Source organism: Myripristis murdjan, chromosome 8 (assembly GCF_902150065.1).
Source record: "Myripristis murdjan chromosome 8, fMyrMur1.1, whole genome shotgun sequence".
Classification (NCBI taxonomy): Eukaryota; Metazoa; Chordata; class Actinopteri; order Holocentriformes; family Holocentridae; genus Myripristis; species Myripristis murdjan.
Genome location: NC_043987.1, coordinates 12,697,543 through 12,717,781, shown reverse-complemented (window position 1 = coordinate 12,717,781; position 20,239 = coordinate 12,697,543). Strand labels below are relative to the sequence as shown.

Here is a 20,239-nt window from a genome sequence, read left to right as displayed (position 1 = left end):
AATAATAATAATAATAATAATAATAATGCATACCCTGTATGAATCTGATACTACAAAGCATTCAGGCATCCCAGGACCTCTGGAGGGGTCTTCGTTCAACAGAAAGGTTTCGGTTGCCTGAAATGTAACACAACAGTCATTCATTCATTAGGTGACACTGTTGTCAGCAGAGTTCAGGGAACTTGAAAAGAAAGAAAAAAAAAAACAGAAAAAACAGCTATATAACAGTTGTGTAATGCTGTAAAAGGCTAGTGTTGATTTTTTGATGTTTTATTTTTTATATTTAATATTTTTTTACTCCTTGTTGCTCCTCATAATGGTCTATTTTATAATCATCATCACCATCATGATCATCATTATTGTCATCGTCATTCTTAGATCCCATCACATTGGATATGTTGTAATTGTGCCATTTAATGACGAGCTAACGGGAAAGTTGTTATACTGAGTTGTTATACTTTAAATTTGAAGTTTAACACACATAAACACACACATACACATACACACAGGGTTTGTGATGTGTGCTGCCTGCCTGAACCCATATGCTGTGCAGGCCTGAGGCCCAGCCCTGCCAGTCACCACCACTTGAATGGAGAGGAAAAGTGTTTAGCTGCCATACCACCACACAATACACTGACACGATGGCATTTCCTGTCCCTGCTATTTCACCTGCATGGTCATTTTTCTCACAGCGTGCACTGATTCAGCACAAAACATTCACACACACACGCACACACACACACACACACACACACACACACACACACACACACACACACACACACACACACACACACACACACACAGAGTCACACATGCATGCACACACAGGCACACATACACACAGACACACGTTCACACATACACTGGTAATACGCATGTGTGTGCCCACTCTTTCTCTCTCTTTCTCTCTCTTTCTCTCTATCTCTTTCTCTCTCTCACTCACACTCACACACACACACACACACACACAAACACACACACACATACACACACAGGCTCTTGGCTACACTATAGGGCCCTGCATTGCATTCACTGATAGATGCAGCTAAAGTATTTATTCTAAGTGTTTGTTTCTATTCAGCACAGTTCATTTGTATGCTGTGGGACACACTAGCTGAGACTTGGGCTCTGAATGAGCATCCATTGCACTTCTGCTGTCAATTCAGGCAGCCGGGCCAGACAACATGGATGGGAGGGGACCATAGACTGAGGATCTGGACCAGGGATGGGAATTATGTCTGGCTTGCTAGCCTATGGCTACTACTTTTTAGTCCTGACGGGTACAAATTTGCTCTCACTAGGCTAAATTTGAATGGCTGCTGTGGAAATCAACTAAACCTGCCAGGGCATACGACAAAAAAGCTAGCTAAATGAAAATAACTCTGCCTCCCTGAGCAAGAGGAAGGAAGTCCTGCTTTATATACAGCGCGACAGGAAGCACTTCACAAACCAGGAACCTTAAGTTCACTGCTGGATTGAGGAGAAGAGAGGAAATAATGTGATTTTCCAGAACTTTACGTCTTGATCTGTCAACATACCTTCAGCAGAAACAAACATGGACCCAACACAGGAACAAACATAGCTGGTAGCCAATAACTGAATGTAAAGTTATACTATTTAAACTGGCATATGAAGTAAACAAAATATTTTTTGAATTCAAACACACATTAGCTTACTTAAGCATTTACATATGCAGACACAGACACACACAGACACACACACACACACACACACACACACAAATGCGTACGGTGACACAGGATTGCACTCGAACAAATACTTACATGCAGAGACACATGCATAAACACACAACACTATAATAAGTCCCAGACTCGGGCTAACCAAACTGCGGCTGGAGACACAGGCTATTCATATCCTTCAGAATGAGAGGTTAGCGCTCTGGTCTTTTCCCTTTCCCTTTTAACACAGGAAGGGCATCTATGTGTATGTGTGTATGCGTGTGTGCGTGTATGTGTGTGTGTGTGTGTGTGTGTGTGTACGCATGTGTGATTTCAATCAATTCCTTCGGCACAAAGTCCTCAAGGCAGATTGATTAACATTAACATAAGATTAACATTGGTTTGTTAGCATAGCCTCTTGGTCATGATAAGTTCAGTGCGGGCCAAATGAAGCATTCGCTTGGTAAAACAAAGTTAGAATTCAAGTCATCCAAGTGACTAAGAAAACACTATTCATGGCATTCAGCCTCAGCATCCAAGTTCTGGCCTGTCATCATTAATATGTGGGGAAACACTGGAGGAAAACCATTTGAAACCATTTGTCCCACTAAATGGTGCCCTTGTCAAGCTCCCTGGGCTTTCTGTTAAGCTCTTAAACTGCCCCGTCCAACTGAAGGATATATTTTGCCTTGTTGATAATCACAGGGTATCACTAGACTGAAGGATCCTGGTTGGCCTGATTGGCTCTCTCTGTCAGATTTTAGTTCATATCTGATGTGAAATATGATTCGCATGGCAAACACGATTGGCTTATTGCTCGGGCTCAAAAGGGGGTAACTTAAAGGACAACTCCAGTGTGATTTTTTTTGGCTTATGTTTATGCATTCCTTTACTGATTTACATCACTGGAGATCGCTTTCCAGTGCTTTTATTCTACTAAAAGATATGCGCTGTTTCTCCTTCGTCCTAGTCGTCAATTAAATACTCTGAATAAATGCTATCAGCATTCCGAGTTACTCACAGTAAGGAAGAAAGCACCAATATAAACCGTAATTGTGTAAAATAAATCTTTATTATGTGTTTCATGATTTGGTCAATAGTTGCCAGACGTGTTTGCTTGCTTTGGTTTGTCTGCTGGCTTGAAAGGGGCTGTGATTGACAAAGGTGGATCCCAGAATGTTAGGAAGTGGTTAAAAGTTTTATTTTGGAGGAGAAAAAACACAGAAATCAGCGAAAGCAGAAAGCAAAAGTAAGACGCTGTCTCCTGACTCGTCTTGATTCTCCTGGTGTTTCCAAACATGGACATTAACTGTGAGACAGCGACTGGAACTTCTTTCTACGCGCCAAAGTTTATAGCCTGGCTTCTCATTCACAATGATGGATTACCTTGACTGACCAAATCAGAAGTCTCGGGGGTTGTTTTCTATGCCATTTGTAATTGAACGGGAGTGAATGAGCCCGAGAGGTTTGTAAAAACCAATTTAAAATGTCTTCATTTGTGGCACGTGCATGACAAAAACAGTGACAATTAACACTAAAGGGATGGGAAATTTAAAAAAAAAAAAAAAAAAAAAAAAAAAAGGAGCAAAAACTCAAATCATGCTGGAGTTAACACTGGATAAATTAGAAGTATATAGAAGCATTAATTGACAAATGAAGCCTCACTCTCTCTCACACACACACACACACACACACACACACACACACACACACACTCAGAAAGAGGCATTGCTTGTTTGAGGCGGTGCTGATTGTTTGATGTAGCTCCCTGTAGCACTGGCCCCTTTTCCCCTCTCTGTAAGTTTTTATGGAGCATGGTATCAATTATATATGCCTTTTTCTATATATATGCAGCATATGCCCAATCCATATGGTCAGCCTTGAGCAAAAATAGTCGCATGCAGGGCCTCGCTTAATTAACACTTTAAAAGCTCTAAAAATCATTTGATGTTTGGCATGTTGACTTTTTTGGTGACCCAGATGGACTGTAATACAACACTCACATCTTTGTCAGATCTAATTGATGGAGACTGATGTCTTTATAGTCCGCGTAATCACAAAGTGGAATCGCGGACGTGAAATTACATCGTCTCCGAGTGAGTGCGGCGTAATAGATTCAAGGGAACATGTATTCATGTATTCTTGTTCAATATCTGGTGGCAACTCCTTATTCCTTTTTGCGTGTGGCATTGCATGTGTTCTTCATTATGCTGATTCAATGATGTACTCTTAAGCAGCACAGAGGCCAATTTAATTTCCTATTATGGGACAATAAAGCTTTGTGGATCTCAATCGGAATCTGTATTTCTACCTCAGCTGCACTCTGACTGCTGAATTCTCACTCATAGCCACTTATTCTTAGACAGTATGTCAGATCTGAAGGGGGATGCCCAAGTTGGCAGTCTTTCATGGAAATGGATTAATCAGAGCACATATACATACCCCCTCCCCCTCTGTCTCTCATAGACACACATTAACAAAACCACCTGGATTTCCATAGCTATATTTCAGGATGTACAACAAGCCATCAGCGCTGCTCTCACAACCAGCGATGAAGACCGCACGACCTTCTGACCACCGCAGCTCGCCGCTCTGCTGCAGGATCCTAATCACTTCCAGGATCCGCGTACAGGAGCGCAACAGTTTTCCAGAGCGCCGCAGCTTCCTCCTCCTCCTCTGCCGTGGAGCACGACTGACATCCTACCAAGTCCCACTTCATTGATCTTAATTGTATCCTCATTCTTCACCTGGTAACGAGCTAACAAACCTGTGCAGATGTGGCAAGCACATCAAAGAAGAGGGAGGGAAGGGAGGGGGAAGTTGTTTGTAGAAAAAAATGTGTGGGGGGGAATATGAAAGGGGGAAATTTACGTCGTGTGAGTCCAAGCCAGCGCCACCTCAGGGAGAAATGCTGGAAAAATGTGATATTTTACACCTGCATCTCAGGAGGTGAGGAATAAGAGACATGGGGAGGGTGGGGGGTGGTAATTAGAGGATTGTGTGTGTGTTGTGCATGTGTGTATGTGTTTATATGGGATTTTCAGGCTGTTTCTGGGGCTTGCCACTGGTTCTTTTCCGGCATTCAATTTGGTATGAGGCATTCGATGCCAGATTATTAAAATTGCTAAACCTGGTTGCGAATGCTGGAAAAAAAAGTGTTGAAAAATTAAACAAATATGCTAATATTGTTACAGTGATAAATAGCCGGCAAGCTCAGTTTAATGAATAATGCTATTGGCTCTAATTCCTCATTAAGGCCCTAAAGAGGAGAGTGAAGAGAGAAAATACATGTATTGTTGTGATTTTTTTTCTTCCAAATTAAACTAGGAAGGCAGAAGATACCGACACCTTACCAAATTAAGTAGATTAAAATGAGTCAGTTACACAGCTGGTGTGCAGTCTGTGGTGTCTCGTGAAACCAATTAATATGAGGGTTAAGTCTGGATAAAGTAATTGAGGCAGTGTTATAAATCAGATGGAAGACTTCTGAGCTGTGTACTATGTGATCAGATTGAGCTTGATGGGGAAAAGTAAGACTTGCTGTGAAAAAGCCCGTGCTGTGGATGACATCAGCTGCACTGCAAGAATAAAAAAAAATATATATATCCATCTTAATGACGCCTTCTGCCTCTGAATCTTATTTTTCTTAACACAAGTGAATAAAAATCTGCCGATGGGCTGTGACGTTCCCAATGCAAATCAAGTTGTTTTAAGAAGTTCATTGAATCCAGTGACATTTTCCTGAATGCCGGCAGAGTGATCTGTTTTATTTCAATATACTGTCACTTGTTAAACAAGAAACCTCAAACCGCATTGGAAACAAGTTAAATTATCTCACTTCATTGGTATTTTTCTTACTAATCTGTACAAGAAAGCAGAATTTTAAGATTTGGGGCTATAGTAAATGACCAAATAACGTGCCTGTTATGTGTGTGTGTGTGTGTGTGTGTGTGTGTGTGTGTGTGTGTGTGTAGGTGCGGGGTAGAGGGGTTATGAGACAGATGGGTACAAAGGAGACTTGAAGCCCTGTGTCTTTGACCTGCAACAAAGTGCCCTCCTAGAGTGAGTTCATGCACGCATTTCTCTTCATCCTGTCTCCATATAAAAAGAAATAAAATAAAGCCCTGTTTCACCCAATTTCTGATAAACACGTCGGTCGTAAACCTACACAAAATGAAGCTTTGTTTTTGTGCCTCTACGAGTTGCGTAGCTTTGAGAAAGTTACATACTGTATGAAAACATCTCAAGGCCACTGGCTCTTTAACTATGAGGAAACTACGACCAGTCCAAGTCAAAAGAACAGACGTTGTAAAGAGTCCCTGCTCGCATCTACGTTAAACCATGCTTAAACAGTTACAACAGCTCAAACCCCGGCCAACGTTGACCAACCAAATCCAAGCTTGTTATTCTAATATTTATGCTGCTGACCATATATCAAACTTTCCATCTTTAAACTAGGGTGAATGCTTACGCGCCACAGATGAGGCTATCACAGCCTACTTGAATCCTTATTTATTTTTCCAGGAAAATGTCAAGGTCAGGACAAACATAATAGTATAATATTCTGTATACAGTGAGGGATGACATCACTGGCAGCAACAGCCAAGAGCTGAGAGATCACACAAGGCTGGAAAACCGCTTGTTTGATCATCATGTGGCAGGCTGCACACAAACACACACACACACACACACACACACACAAAAACAGTGTGGGATACAATTACCCCAACAATTTGCACAACACTGCATGATTACTGTATTTACTTCTCAGCCTCCTAATGTAAATCAAACACACGCTGAACTTGGAGGAGCCAGTGGAAGAGTTGAGGCTTGCAATATATTTATGCATTATGCATCTTATACATGTAGAATGGAGCTGACACTACTTAGTCTAAAAGGGAAAGTATAATATATTTCTGAACTGTGATCCAGGTTGTAATATGTGTCATGTTCATACTTTTGGGATAACAGATCACAGGGCAAGAGGTTTCATTTCCTATTTGTTCTCAGCCTGCTTAGGAAAATAAATAACCTGTGGTACCATACATGTGTACCATCTTCAAAGGAAAGCAGTGTTTAAGGGTTTATTTATGTTATAGATGGAGTATCAGGCTCATGGGAAGCTAACTGAACGCTGACACTGATTGACAGCTGCCTGCGCTGCATACTGACTGACCCAACATGTTACTGAAATGCTCGGCATGAATTCCCACTCTAGCCTTTCCTTAGGAAAAAAAAAAAGAGGTGAGTTGCTAAGTAGGGGAATAACAAATTACGATAATCCCATGTGAGGCCTGTCCTGAATTCTGTATCATTTTTACTGATGAGCTTCTTGGGCAGCTGCCATGTCAGCTAGGATGCTAGTAAACAAATAATTATTCATACTAATAATCTTCCATATTCATGTGCAAATAGGATCCCTTACTGGTATCTATAAGCAGCTTCAAGGTTGTACGTGGGAGGTTCCCCTAACTACTGCCTGACTTGACTCATCTCATGCCAAAAAAAAAAAAAAAAAAAAAAAATCATCTAAAGGTCAAGGATGTAACAGCTAGATGTTATAATTAGCTAAGACACACTTTTCCTTTCAGTGACCAATTTTGAGATACAACTACTGCCTCAATGTGTACCTGCTTAAATTACATCAAGCCCTGATAAAATGAGCTGAGTAAAATGGGACAGAAAAATATTGCATTTGTTTATGAAAGTAAATATACATTTGAAATTCAGTCGACACAAAATAAAGGTGAAACAAATGAGTAATATGCTAAAACTAAAAGTCTAAATCAAACATCAAAACTTCCGCTGAATGATGTCATAGAATACGACAGAATTAGACAAATCAATCACCTGCGTAAGGCGCGGTAATGTAGGAATAGGTCAAAACCACCGTGCGCAATTACGCACAAATCAAACAGAGCACATAATTGATTGTTGGCGCAAACAAGTTCCATCCTCTTTTTGCCAAGTTTCCACGGATTGCTAACTCTGTAAACTTTTCCTGTAGGTAGCACTCGGGCTCTAAAAGCTCCTATCATATCAATACTAAACTACAATACTACATGGTGCCTTTTGTTGAGCTGCTCGCGGTTCTAAGTCAGTGCATTCGATACGCGCAGTTATAAATAGGGATACAGACAGGCCCATATCAAAGACCTTCGCAAAGAGAAAAGTCATGTTCTCTTTATGAATACACGGGCAGAAGGCAGTAGGCGGTGGATTGGGACGACTGGACACTGGTTTGCCCCAGGAGGTGGGAGGCAAATTTTGGCACCACATTATTTAACTATTAATGTGAGGCACTCTGAGAACAACAATCTTTCAGTTGTACGTGCAGCCTACGGCAAGGCAAACTCACCTTAATTAGAAAGAACATAACTGAGCCATGCAAGCCCTAATTATAGCCTAACCATAATGAGCCTCACTGATGACAGCAAGCATATAGGTATCACACAGACCTGACACACTCTTTAGTCACTTGCCATTACATTACAAAAGTTAACGCTATGACACTATAATTAGGCTAAGAGTGGGTAAACTCAAAACTTTTTGATATTTGCATTAAAATTCTCTCTGCGTAATATATCATATCCATGACACAAGTACAATCAATCTCAAAGCTGCCTGCATAAATGAGCAAATTATTGGTTTACATAGCACGTACCATTGTGGTGCGGGGAAAAGTGCCAACGCTCTCAAAGACCCATTTTCCACTCTAAAAAGTTCGGCGTCCAAAAAAAAAAAAAAAAAAAAAAAAAAAAAAAAGAGAGAGGGAGAGAGAGTGTGTGGGGGAGAGAAAACTGCTCGGTTTCTTCTGTTCTGTTGGGCCTTATACCGGAAGCAAAAGAGCCCTAATACAGGACGGCCTGTTGCCCGGTGAACATTTTTTCTTTAAATTAAGTCAATTGTTCTCAGTCAAGGCAAGGGGAGAAGAGTGCCGTATAATCCAAGCCGTCCGCTTCCCGACTTCTTTGTGCAAGGTGTTTATGTTCACTTTCAGCTCGTGATATTTCCGCGAAAAGCCGTCGGTTTCGAGGCTGGGGAGCGTGTGGTCGCCTGTCAGCGCGCACGGTTCTCTCCACTCTGTCCCGGTACAGTAATGTCCACCGAGTCGCCGAGCTCTACGCCACCGACACCGTCACCGTCAGAGCCCGAATGACAGAGCAGGAGTCTGGCTTTGCACCGACAGTAAGTAGCCTGTAGTCTCTGCTTACGCGCTCACCAAATCAGCTGTTGCTCCTGCAAAAGAGACGACTCCGTGCGTTTTCTCCCAGTGCATGCTCCGGCTTTGCTTATCGGGAAAAACTGGGGTCCCCCCCTCCCCTCTGTCGGTCCCGCTCGGTCCTCCTCCACCTGTTCCTCAGCGTCCGGAGAAAGTTGCGGAGAAAACGGCGCTTGAGAGAAAACCCACCATGTGGCAGCACGGATGTCGCAGTGTCAGAAACATCAGAGTTGGTGAGACTATCGGCGAGACTTGGTACCAGCCAAAACAGTCTATAGACTACACACCAATAACGAGAAGGTGAATTTCCCGCCCGTGTGAAACACCCAGCTGTCAGAATTCATGTAAACAAACGCTAGAAGTAAACGTACATGGCGAGTGCATGCGTTGCACGCACGCACCGGCGAGGAGCAGCAGTGTCCTGCGGCCGGAGAAGCGGAGCAGAGGGTTGGTGAATTATTAATAACCAGAGCGGTTCACAGTCTGTCGTGTTCAGTGAGTAACCAGGGCGGCAGCTGGGGGTTTAGAGGAATTAAATACGGGCTCAGAGTAAACCATGGACGCAGGGGATTAGTAGCTCTCACCGGCAACAGTGTAGGGGCAGCTCGGGGCCGGCATGACAGGGAGGGAGGGAGCGGAGGTTAGGGAGCTGTGGGGGAGGCGGTGGTGCTAGAAATTCATAAACCCAAATATTTTGTGTAGGATAAGCAACGATAGAAGAAGTTATGAACGTCATATCGCAAACTTTATATCCAGCCTAAGCACACGGAGGTAGCCTGGATCTATGCTGGGGATAGAGGTGAATAAAAAGGGGAGTAAATTATCACCCCGGTTAGTGATTATCAAAAGGTGAACTAGCACCAATACATAAACAAAAGTCAGTTACATTTTTCAGTTTTTTTTCTAATTCTTTAAAAGTCCCTACCTTCATGTAACTCCCATTAGTTAAAAAAAAAAAAAAAAGACTCACTTAATATGATGCATTAATGTATCTGCGAAAGATTTATTTACTCTAAATTGAGCAGCAAAAGGTGGCTAAAACCCATTCTACAAATTTATAAAAGAAAAGTAATAAAGGAAGAAAAGAAAGTTAGAAAGAAAGAAAACACAGAAAGTTTATGGGTGAGCCCACCAAGTCACTGCTGGACCTGTGGGTTAAATTAGTTGTCAAGGCAAAATATTGCACAGATCTACGTCATGAGGGGTAGAAATAATAACCTGTGATAAGTTGCAACATTCATGAATACAAACTGTCTGCACAGCCTCGTAGGATATGCATTTTTTAAAGGTTTCTTGTCAATATTTTGCATATTTTGCTGCCCTTATTTCTAGATTTTCACACACAGCCACCACTTTGAGGAGAGCTAAATAGTTTGGACTGCAGTCTTGTAGTGGAGATCAAAATCATAATCATCTGGACAGTGGAATAAGAACAGTGTACTGGGTGATATGAGCTCCTCTTTGTTTTGAAAGGAGGAGCATTGTCCATACAGGTGCATCCAGTCTATTTATTTTTGCAGGAATAAAGCCATTAGTTTGGGCAGACAGATTAAAAAGAGCAGGTGCATGACTTTTGGCTCCACTGTGAACACATTATTTAGGCACAACAAATATCAAATTGGCCTCGGAAATTCAGATGGAATTTCAACAGACACGCCTTCAAAAGATTATTCAGGAATAAATAACCAAGTAGCATTTTGACCTTTTATGGGAAATGAATCGTTTTTTTACGGAAGTGCGCAAATGCAGACGTCACGCAGCCAAAATGACGAGCGCTGTCAAACTGAACTCCACCTGCCAACGTGCTTGCCTCCACTGATTTAACTTTATTACTTTATAAACAGATAAATAAAAAGTTTACAACCCCGAAATTGTTTTTTAAAGAGATAACAGCTTTTTTTAAGAGAAGCAAATTGGATTATTTGGATTTTTCACTGTAATACCTTCGTCATTTCATTCTAGTGTTGGTTATATTAATAACGCAAAATGAGCCCCATTAAATTCCTTATGGCTGAGACGTAGTTATGGTAGCCAAATTAACAATGACTGGGAGTCGGTTATATATCAAGCTAGTGTATCTCACCATTTATTAAGCTATTATAAGACTTTAAAAAAAAAAAAAAAAAAAAAATTAGGACTGTAAGCTACCTTTAATGAAGCGAAATTCAATTCCACTGAAAAAAAACTGACATCGTTTGAAACAAAATGCTATTTATAATTGAGCAAATGTGAAAAGTGCAATATCTGATTTTTCAGAGGTGAGAAAATTTCTCAAGTAAAGCTGTCTCCTTTAGATCTCTATGAGGTTAAATGAGATGAAACATACCTCAGAAATATGACCATAATACAATTTTAAATAGCCTATCCTAAATATTACAAGTAAAAAGACCTGTTTTCGATACGTTTTTCATTTTGATTTTTTTTTTCATTGCTTATGTTTAGTTATAAATAAACGAGACTACATAATATCTATTTACAGACCTGGACTTTTCAACAGGTACCATGTTTCGTGTCGCAGTGCTGTGAACTTTATCCGTGTTTCATGCAAACTGACGCCCATTTAGATGTAATTAACTAAATCAACCTGTTTAAAGATATTATAGGCTGTAATCGTACCTGTAATATTTAATTCCTGCGGCTCTTAGGGTGATTGTACCTTTATTGAAATTACAAACAAACACCTAGTCGCTGTATTTAATCACCGTTTACACAATAAAGCATGAAATATAGATAAACAATGACGGAAAATAATCGGTCTATGCTTTTTTTTTTTTAATTTGTAACCCAGCTTCTCTTAAAATTAAAACAAATGAAGGGAAAGTAGCCTAATTATGCAAGAGTGAAAATAAAGCAATTTATAAATTACCTCGTTATTTAACACTTCAAATAGCCGAAATATTTATTGGTAAAACAGGTAACAAAAACATGGCGAATTTTATATGTTGCATGAATCATATGCAACAAATGAAAGGCCCAAACCCTTTAAAATGTTGGCAGTGTAGTCAGAAGCAGTGGCAGTGCCCTGCCAGTGCAGTTCATGCTGTGTGCAGTAAAGTGCTGTGTGGCCTTTTCAGGGCAATGGCCTCCATGAGAGCTTTGCGTTTACCTTCACCTGTGAGCAGAATTTGACGAGGTGCTTTTCACCTTTATTAGCTCATCATGTAATTTACATTTGAAAACATTTCTTTAAAACTTAACCTGCATTGTCTTTTGAGACTGAAAGCTACTGTTAAAAAATAGTCTATGCTTGTAAAGGGCAAGTGCTTGCAATTTAATGCAAGCGGAACATTTAGTAAAATAGACAATCCAAGCAGAGACGTGTAAATACTCTTAACTCCGCTTGGCTCATTTTATTTTTGACTTGACCTGAAGGGCTTGACCTTAAAAGCGCTGGCTCTGTCGTTCAACACACATGCTCATATAAGTTATAAGTTAAGTTATTATAGGCCCACTTAGTGCATGAAACGGACTCAACACAATCATGGATTTTCGAAAAATCTGTAGGCATTTTGGGAATTACTAATATTAATGAATACATTTATGCAAAAATAATATAAATGTATTTGAACTTATGTTATGAGAAACAGCCAAATAGGCATGTACAGTATAACACTGTTTGGACACAGAATAGTTTGGTCCTGCATTGTCAGAAAACAAGGTAGGAGGCTGTACCTTGTTTGCTTTTTTTTATGACAGTGGATCTCACGAAGAGTGGCCTGCAGGCCGGCCTGCAGCCCGGCGGCCTCACTGCACTGAGCCCTGAGGTATGGCATCTAAAAATTTTTCCAAAACCTCATAACCCACTTATGTCGAGTAAATAGGCGCTCTGGCTAGAGTGATGACTGACGGTGTTATTATTGTTCAATTCCATAAACTGTAGGTCACCAAATTCTCCAGATGTCCACTGAGAAATCATTGATCCCGATTTGTGTTTTAAATATATGGCTTCCTTAGGTTTCTTTGCTCTCTATTAAAACGATTAAAATAGACAGAGCAGTGTTGGACTGAGGTGCGGCCACTGCCCACACCTTGCCCTGTGAGCTGAATGCGCAGCTGACGCGCTAACCCCTCTCTGTACAAACTCCGAGTCCCGTTCATTTGCACGGTCCTTTCTTTAGACTTTCCTCTCCTGGTCCCATACCGTCTCTCCCTGGAGGTTTACACAAACTGAGAAACAAAAGTTCCACTAGGCAACGGAGTGTCGAGGAATGCTGACCTTGGCAAGGCCAGTGGAACCGGCCCGAATCACGGCCATTCTCTCGCATTTCTTTTGGTTTGAGTTAAGATACATTTGACCTGTGCCAACTTCCAAGAGGTGCCACGGTGGTTAAAAAACACACTGGAGCCATGTATAGGCTACCTCTGCCGGTCTGCCCTGCCTAAAAAACAACAGCAATCAAGTTTAGAGGGATACACATATCGCAGCAAAACTACAAGTCTCACAGTCATTGGAAAATACCTTAAATTACAATAAGGTCACCATCAGCTCACGGACTATAACTCAATTGGAAAATTATAGGATGACTATAATAATACCACAAAGAATCAAAATACCATAAAGTACTATAAGGTCACTATAAACTCACATTGTAAGTTGCTATAGGAATAGTCTACTCTGGGAATATTATAGTGATACCATAGGAAAAATACCACAAAGTATAATAAAATCACTATAAATTCTGTATTGAGTACCACAGACCTATTCTGTAAGCTACAAAGAATTATAATGATACCACACAGGGTGAAAAAAATACCATCATTTTAACTCAATATAAATATCAGATACTGTAAGTCCCTATAGGAATATTACATGAGTCATTTAAGGCTAGGCTACCAGATGCAAATGGAAGTGGCCACTATAAGGTCAGTAAACACTCACTATTGAGTACTATATATATATGTTGTAATTTACTGTATGACTAGACTATTACAGGAGTATTATAATGATACCATAGGGAGTAAAATCCAATAAAGTATCCTAAGGTTATTATAAAAGCACTATCAAGTACCACAAACACACTATGATGTCCTATAGAAATATTATAGAACTATTATAGTGATTTTTCATAAAGGCATAGGGTTTAGGCTCACTAGAAATCCCTTTAATGTCTCAAACATTTATTTTAGTTAAACACTGTAACGGACTGCCCCATTTGAATGTAATAAAATACTAAAATGAAATAATAAAATTATGAAAATATGTCTACACAACTAAGTGAGTGATTGTTATAGTTACAATTTCTGTCTTACACAAGAGCTAGACACACACACACACACACACACACACACACACACACACACACACACACACACATGCAAAATATTTAATAGATTACTGCTTATTTTCTCCCTCCCTCTTTCTGAAGCTGATTTTCAGAACATTAAAGCTCCGGATCATTCTATAGATCCCCTCAGCAAAGTAACTTTTCAAAGGACTTTTGATGTTAAAAAGAAGGCCACATCATATATTTCTACCTCACAGCTTGATTTATCTATAAAAGTAACTGAATCCAGGAGAGGTTCTTTGAAATCCAGGTTGATAGCTTAATTATACTTCAGTTTAGAATTAGTTCTTAATTAGCAAAGACCCATGAGTAAGAGTATTTTCCTCTTTGTAATTCAAGGTAGGAAAACGGTGGTGTGCAGGATTAGACTTCAAACGTCAACCAGTGTCTACTGACTGCAGAAGAAAGGCACTTTATTTTTTATTTATTTTTTTATTTTTTTAAAGTCTCAACTATATAGGAGAACCAGTCACTTCCTCGGTGTCTCCCCAGTTACACGGCCTTCATTTTCAGACTGGGTTATGCAGGGTTACTGGGCTATCGCTTCTTGTGCAGAGTTCAAAAACATGTGGCTGGCTACCCAAGGCTATACTGCACCATATAGGAAAACCAGATGTACTTTTTTATTGTCAGGCAGCAAAAATAGATGGAAATGTCTGTGCTGTGAGAGCGGGTGAGACAGGGGCATAATCATTTCCTGGTGCATAGGTTCCAAATCTTATATATCTTATCTTACACATTATATGTATGTATGTATGTATGTATATATATCTATATCTATCTATCTATAAATAGATAGATAGATATAGATAGATAGATAGATAGATAGATAGATAGATAGATAGATAGATCTATAACCCTCCCTCCCTTCTCTATCTGTGTGTGTATCAATCTATCTATCTATCTATGTATAGATATAAATATAAATATAGATATATACATATAGGTATATATAAAACTGCACAAGAGAAACTCTGCACTTGCACTCTGATAAATCTTTCTCAGAGTGCACTTTTCCCCCACATTTGATTACATTAGCATATAGCGAAATGGTGGCTAACACAAGCACGCACAAAACCGCACACTGCAGCACACATAATCAGCCAGCTCGAGCAGCCAATACAGGTGGAGAACTCATCCACCTGCAGGCAGAGCGATGAGATTAACAACACCTGATGGAGAGGGGTGATTGGAGGAGCCTCAGGCCCTGGTGACTGCTGATTGGCTCTGCGGAGGATCTGGCTAGCTGATGTAGAAGTGGTGTGTGTGTCTGTGTGTGTGTGTGTGTGTGTGTGTGTGCGTGCCTGCCTGGATCTCTCAGGGTATCCCACACTCCCCTGCCTTATCAGGCAGCTACACGGCACCGCTAGAGGAGTGCTGCTCTCAGGAGGGCAGGGCTACCAGCACACCGCTTATCTTCTACAGGCAAGGAGGGTTTATAGGTCCGATTAACTCGCTAGCATGTGTGTGTGTGTGTGCGAGTGTGTGTGTGGTAAGGGGGGTATAATTGAGAGTACTGTATATACCCAATCGTGTATTTTGTGTGTGTGTGTGTGTTTGTCTGTGTGTGTGTGTGATGGTGGGGGGGATAAGTGGGTGTGAGTGTGAGAGAGGTGTTTATTCAAGTGTACTGAGTGTACATGAGCAAACATGTGCCGCTTGGTGAGATGCTGCTGGTGCTCATTGCAAAAACCAAACGGAGGATGACACACATTTCCAAACAGCGCCATCCATGCCACAAAACGCTCTCTCTGTCTCTGTGTTTCTCTCCCTTCAAAGTCTCAGAGGTGCCCGCGAAGTAACACGAAGGCTTTGTCTTGGGCAGGGTCGAGTGTCTCTCAGGATACACCCTCAGATCTCATCCTAAAAAACACAGAGCGGCACCCTTCAAAGGGATTCTCATAGCGATCCATTACAAAAGCTCATAACTTCCAAAATCCCATTCCTGTGTAAAATCGATATCAAATTGCACCATTTGTCACTGCAGCGGCTGGAATACACACACACACACACACACACACACACACACACGCTTGTATGTGTGTATGTGCCCCTCGTCCCTGTGGCAGAGTGGATCTCAGTGATGTGATTTGCTCTGGTTCGGGTCCAGCCGGTACCAGAGGGAGTGGTGTCCATGTGAAGGGGGAGGGGGGGGGAAGATGGGGTAAAAGGAAGAGGGTTCTGCAAGAGCAAGAGCATGGTCGCCCCCTACTCCCCTCCACCCTCCCCGATAGGAGAAAGCAGGGCTGGTATAATCTCTTTTCCTGGCTCTCCATGAAAGAGAGAGGAAGAGCCACTAGAGCCTCGGTCCGCTCAGATCTGCTGCCCCCCCACCCCAACTGTCTATCTTCTATCTGCTATCTCCCCGCACCCCTCTTTCCTCCTTCTGTCCCTCTCTTTCTTAATCTTGCTCTTCGTCCTTCCATTGCTTGCTCATCCTGAATCTCCTTATAACCTTGTGTCTCTGCTCGCAGGAATTATCTGCCCTTTTTACTTCTGTCCATATTATATCTTCTTTTCTCACACTTCAGTGTATTTATCCCATTTGTACTAAATACACCTGCACCCTAAAATGTAGCTTTTGGGTTGCTGTTAACAAGGCCCGCGAGCTTTACCCCGCCTATGTGTTAACCTGAATGCTAAAACAGTTGCAGACTAAATATCTGCGAATCATAATCGGCAACACCCATTGTTCGCTTGGGTTCCCAGTGGCAATGTAGACAACTTTTTTTTTTTTTTTGCAGATGTTTCGAATACAACGTCAGAATTTAAGCTGAGCCCCAAAAGCACAAAGGAAGCCGTCGATGCTCCTATCTCACTCCTGAAATCTCCAGCTTCTTTCTTCCCACATATTGTGTGTTACCCTCTCTCCCCTTTTTCCCCCCCCTCACCCTTCCTCCCCATCCCTCGCTCCGTCCCTCTGTTTCCTGTGTTCGCTCTTTCACACCTCTGAGAGGAGAGCCTTGCTTTATGGATCCCTGCCATACAGTCTGGTCTCCCCCTCCCTCCCCGCTCCCCTCTTTTCCTATCTCTCTCTCCCTCTCTCTCTCTCTCTCTGCCTACATCTCCCATACTCTCCCCTCACTCCTCCCTGCAATCTCCTTATCTTCCTCCCCTTGCTCCCTTTCCCTTCCTCCTCACTCACCCTTTTTTCCCGATGGGTGGAGTCTCCTCTGTGGTGCCAGGCTCTGTTTGGTAGAGTGGTTCCAAGAGAAAATGAATATTCATGACTAATCCACCCCACACCCTCCGCCCCAAACCTCCCTCCTCCTCCCTCCCCCCCCCCCTTCACTCGGCCCTACAGTCGAAGGCAACACTTGGTAGTGGCACATGGCGAGACAGCTGTTGCAAACCAAGCCAGGCATCTGTGCAGTGGGAGAGTAAGAGAGGAACCGGGAGGGAGAGAGAGAGAGAGACAGAGAGCAAACAAGACACAAAGATAGGGTGAGGGAGGACAGGGGGAGAGAAAGGGAAGGAGAGAGACAGACAGAAAAGGAGAGGGAGACAGATAAGGGCAGTGAGCAAGGGGCAGTGGTCGGGGCATCTGGGTAAAGGAGAGCCAGACAGACAGAAGGAACGGGGCGGTGGCAGGGTCATCTGGGTGAAAAGAAAGGGGACGAGCCAGACAGAGGGAAATGGGCGCCGGTGGGAGGGTCTGTCTGGAGACGGAGAGAGAGACAGATTGGGAGAACATGGGAGAGAGTGAGACAGATAGACAGGCAGGAGGGGGCATTTGTACATAAGAGACAAAAACCTGTAAATAGATAGAGGGTCAGACAACAGGAGGGAGGGGATGTGGGGGCACAGTTTGGTTAGGAAAAGGACAGAGATCACAGGAAGAGGCACTGCCAGACACTTAAGGCAAACACCTGAATTTACTGCTGAATAAGAGGATGTGAAAATTCCTGGCGGCATTTACTTATGTACAGTGATGTCAATAAAACGATGGCTAAACAAGGCTTTCAGACAATGAGCATCAAGAGGAAAACATCCACCAATATCAACTTTTTTCAGTAAAGAATTAATTAATTTTTTCCCCTTAAATGATCCTGTATTTTTATACATTTGAATACTCTGACATCAGCTACTTCTGATGTGTACAATGAATTTAAGTGATGATGCTTTGGGTAAACTCAGTTTAAGTACCTCTATTACATCCTTGCATCAAAACCTATGGAGTGATATCATTAGGCGCAAAATAGCAGGGAAAAAGTAACGTCGGATTAGAAATGACCAATTGTCTGGAAATATCTAGAAAATGAAAATCCTGATGATAATGATGAAAAAAAAAAAAAAATCACATCCTCGCACACTAAAAATGACACCCCTTCTCAGAGATGAATGTCCACAGACAGAGGGAATGTTTCTTAGACAGCCATAAGCGAGCGATGCCCAGCCTGTGCCCCGCTCTGTGCCCCCTGTAACACCCTGCAACCCCTCAGCCCCCCTCCCCTTCCCCGTCTCCATCTCCTGCATCCCTGCATGGGGCCCCAGAGCTGGCTGGCATCCCTCCTGTACCACCGCCCTCCCTCCCCCATCTCTCTCTCCTCCACCCCCCCACCTCCGCCTCCCCCTCCACACCCACCCAGGCAGAGGGCCTCGTCCTGCCCTACATAGCAGCGAGCGCAGCAGGCTGGCACTGGGAGGAACCCTCGGGTTTACAAACTGTGTCAGGCCTCAAGACACCTCTGTGATCAACACCAACCGCCACATGAGGGGAGATAATAAAGTGGCTGCTGCCGAGAGAGCGCTGTGATTGATGTTGTCAATATGTGAAATCTGGAATAAATTAGCTCTCTGATTTAATCCAACCTGTGGATGTCTGTGTGGAAAAAAAAAAAAAGCTGAAGGTCAGAAGCACTCAGGATTACAGCGGTTGGTTGCTGCAATTATGTGCTCAGTGTGTAGAAAACTGAACTACAGTCTTAGGAAGTTCTCAGTACATAACCGAGAACCCATCTGTGTGTGACTAAGACATGCTAAAACCCTTTTGAGATAATCATCTTAATCATCTTATCTAGCAGGCCCATGATGTAATAAAAATATGTACAGTGAGGTCAAAAGTAATGTTGCTCTCCAAAAACCTCTGAATCTGAAGGTCATGGTACAGCATTTTGGGGAAGTGTGGGCAATAGTCCCTGCTGCACAGATGGGGACTGACAAGTGAGACAAAATGACGAGGAAAACACCGTGAAGCTGCAAGGTTCAAAACTATCAAGACAAAAAAAAAAAAAAAAATTGTTGGCCATAGATGTTGGAGAAATTGCCCATCTACATTGCCTCGAAAGTGAAGCATGGCCTTAATAAAAAATCTTAATCATTTTCCCCGGGGTAAAACTAGGGTGTAATTAAAAACTGTTATCCTTTGGGATAAGCCCTAGATATGTTTGATGGATTCAATCTTTAATTAATTCACCCAAATAATCTTGTGGCTAGAATTTAGGGGCAAAAAAAAAAAAAAAAAAAAACAAGTGCAGCTTAGGGGAAGTACTGTAGCCTTGGTCCTATTAGAGGGAGTAGAAATTTGCCAAGTGGAATGATAAACACATTACCTATCACCACAATTCATTCAAATTTGCATACATTTCAATAACTTAAATGACTCCTTCACATGTCAAATAAATTCACCATCATTTTGGCATCAGCATGTATCACCATAAGTGTATATAAGCCTTATGAACCTGCCTATGTCACACTATAAGCACACCACTGCTCCTCTTTTTGTGAGTTGGCATTTCCCTTGGCCTGAAGCCACCAAGCACCTTGCACACTCACCACAGAACTGACTGAACACAATGACCACTGCTGTTTCAGATGTGCTGTGTGGAAACACATGCAACGTGCAGGACACCTCCATGCACTGTATGTCACACTCTGCAGCAAAGGGATACTTCAATGCACAGCCACTGACAAGATGGATAGTAATAAAAAAAAAAAAAAAAGGATGAGCAGAAGAGAGCAAAAAAGGAGAGAGATAGACGGATTGATAGATACAGAATGAGGGAGAGAGACTGGGAGCATCCATCCTACCATCCACCATGACCTGGCAG

At 42.0% G+C, this 20,239-nt stretch overlaps 1 protein-coding gene across 10 annotated transcripts in view; it reads right to left on the bottom strand.

Moving 5' to 3' along the window:
• The window catches only part of nfixb (nuclear factor I/Xb), a 144,973-nt gene extending 124,734 nt beyond the window's left edge, over positions 1-20,239 (bottom strand). For 6 of the 10 annotated variants that reach the window (XM_030057588.1, XM_030057586.1, XM_030057593.1 and 3 more), the window contains exon 1: positions 34-117. In XM_030057588.1, the coding sequence (XP_029913448.1) occupies positions 34-69 (36 nt within the window). In that variant the 5' untranslated portion in view covers positions 70-117. Of the gene's footprint in view, positions 1-33; positions 118-8,346; positions 8,429-20,219 lie in introns of those variants that run through there. The other 4 variants (XM_030057583.1, XM_030057584.1, XM_030057585.1 and 1 more) reach the window with 4 other exon arrangements.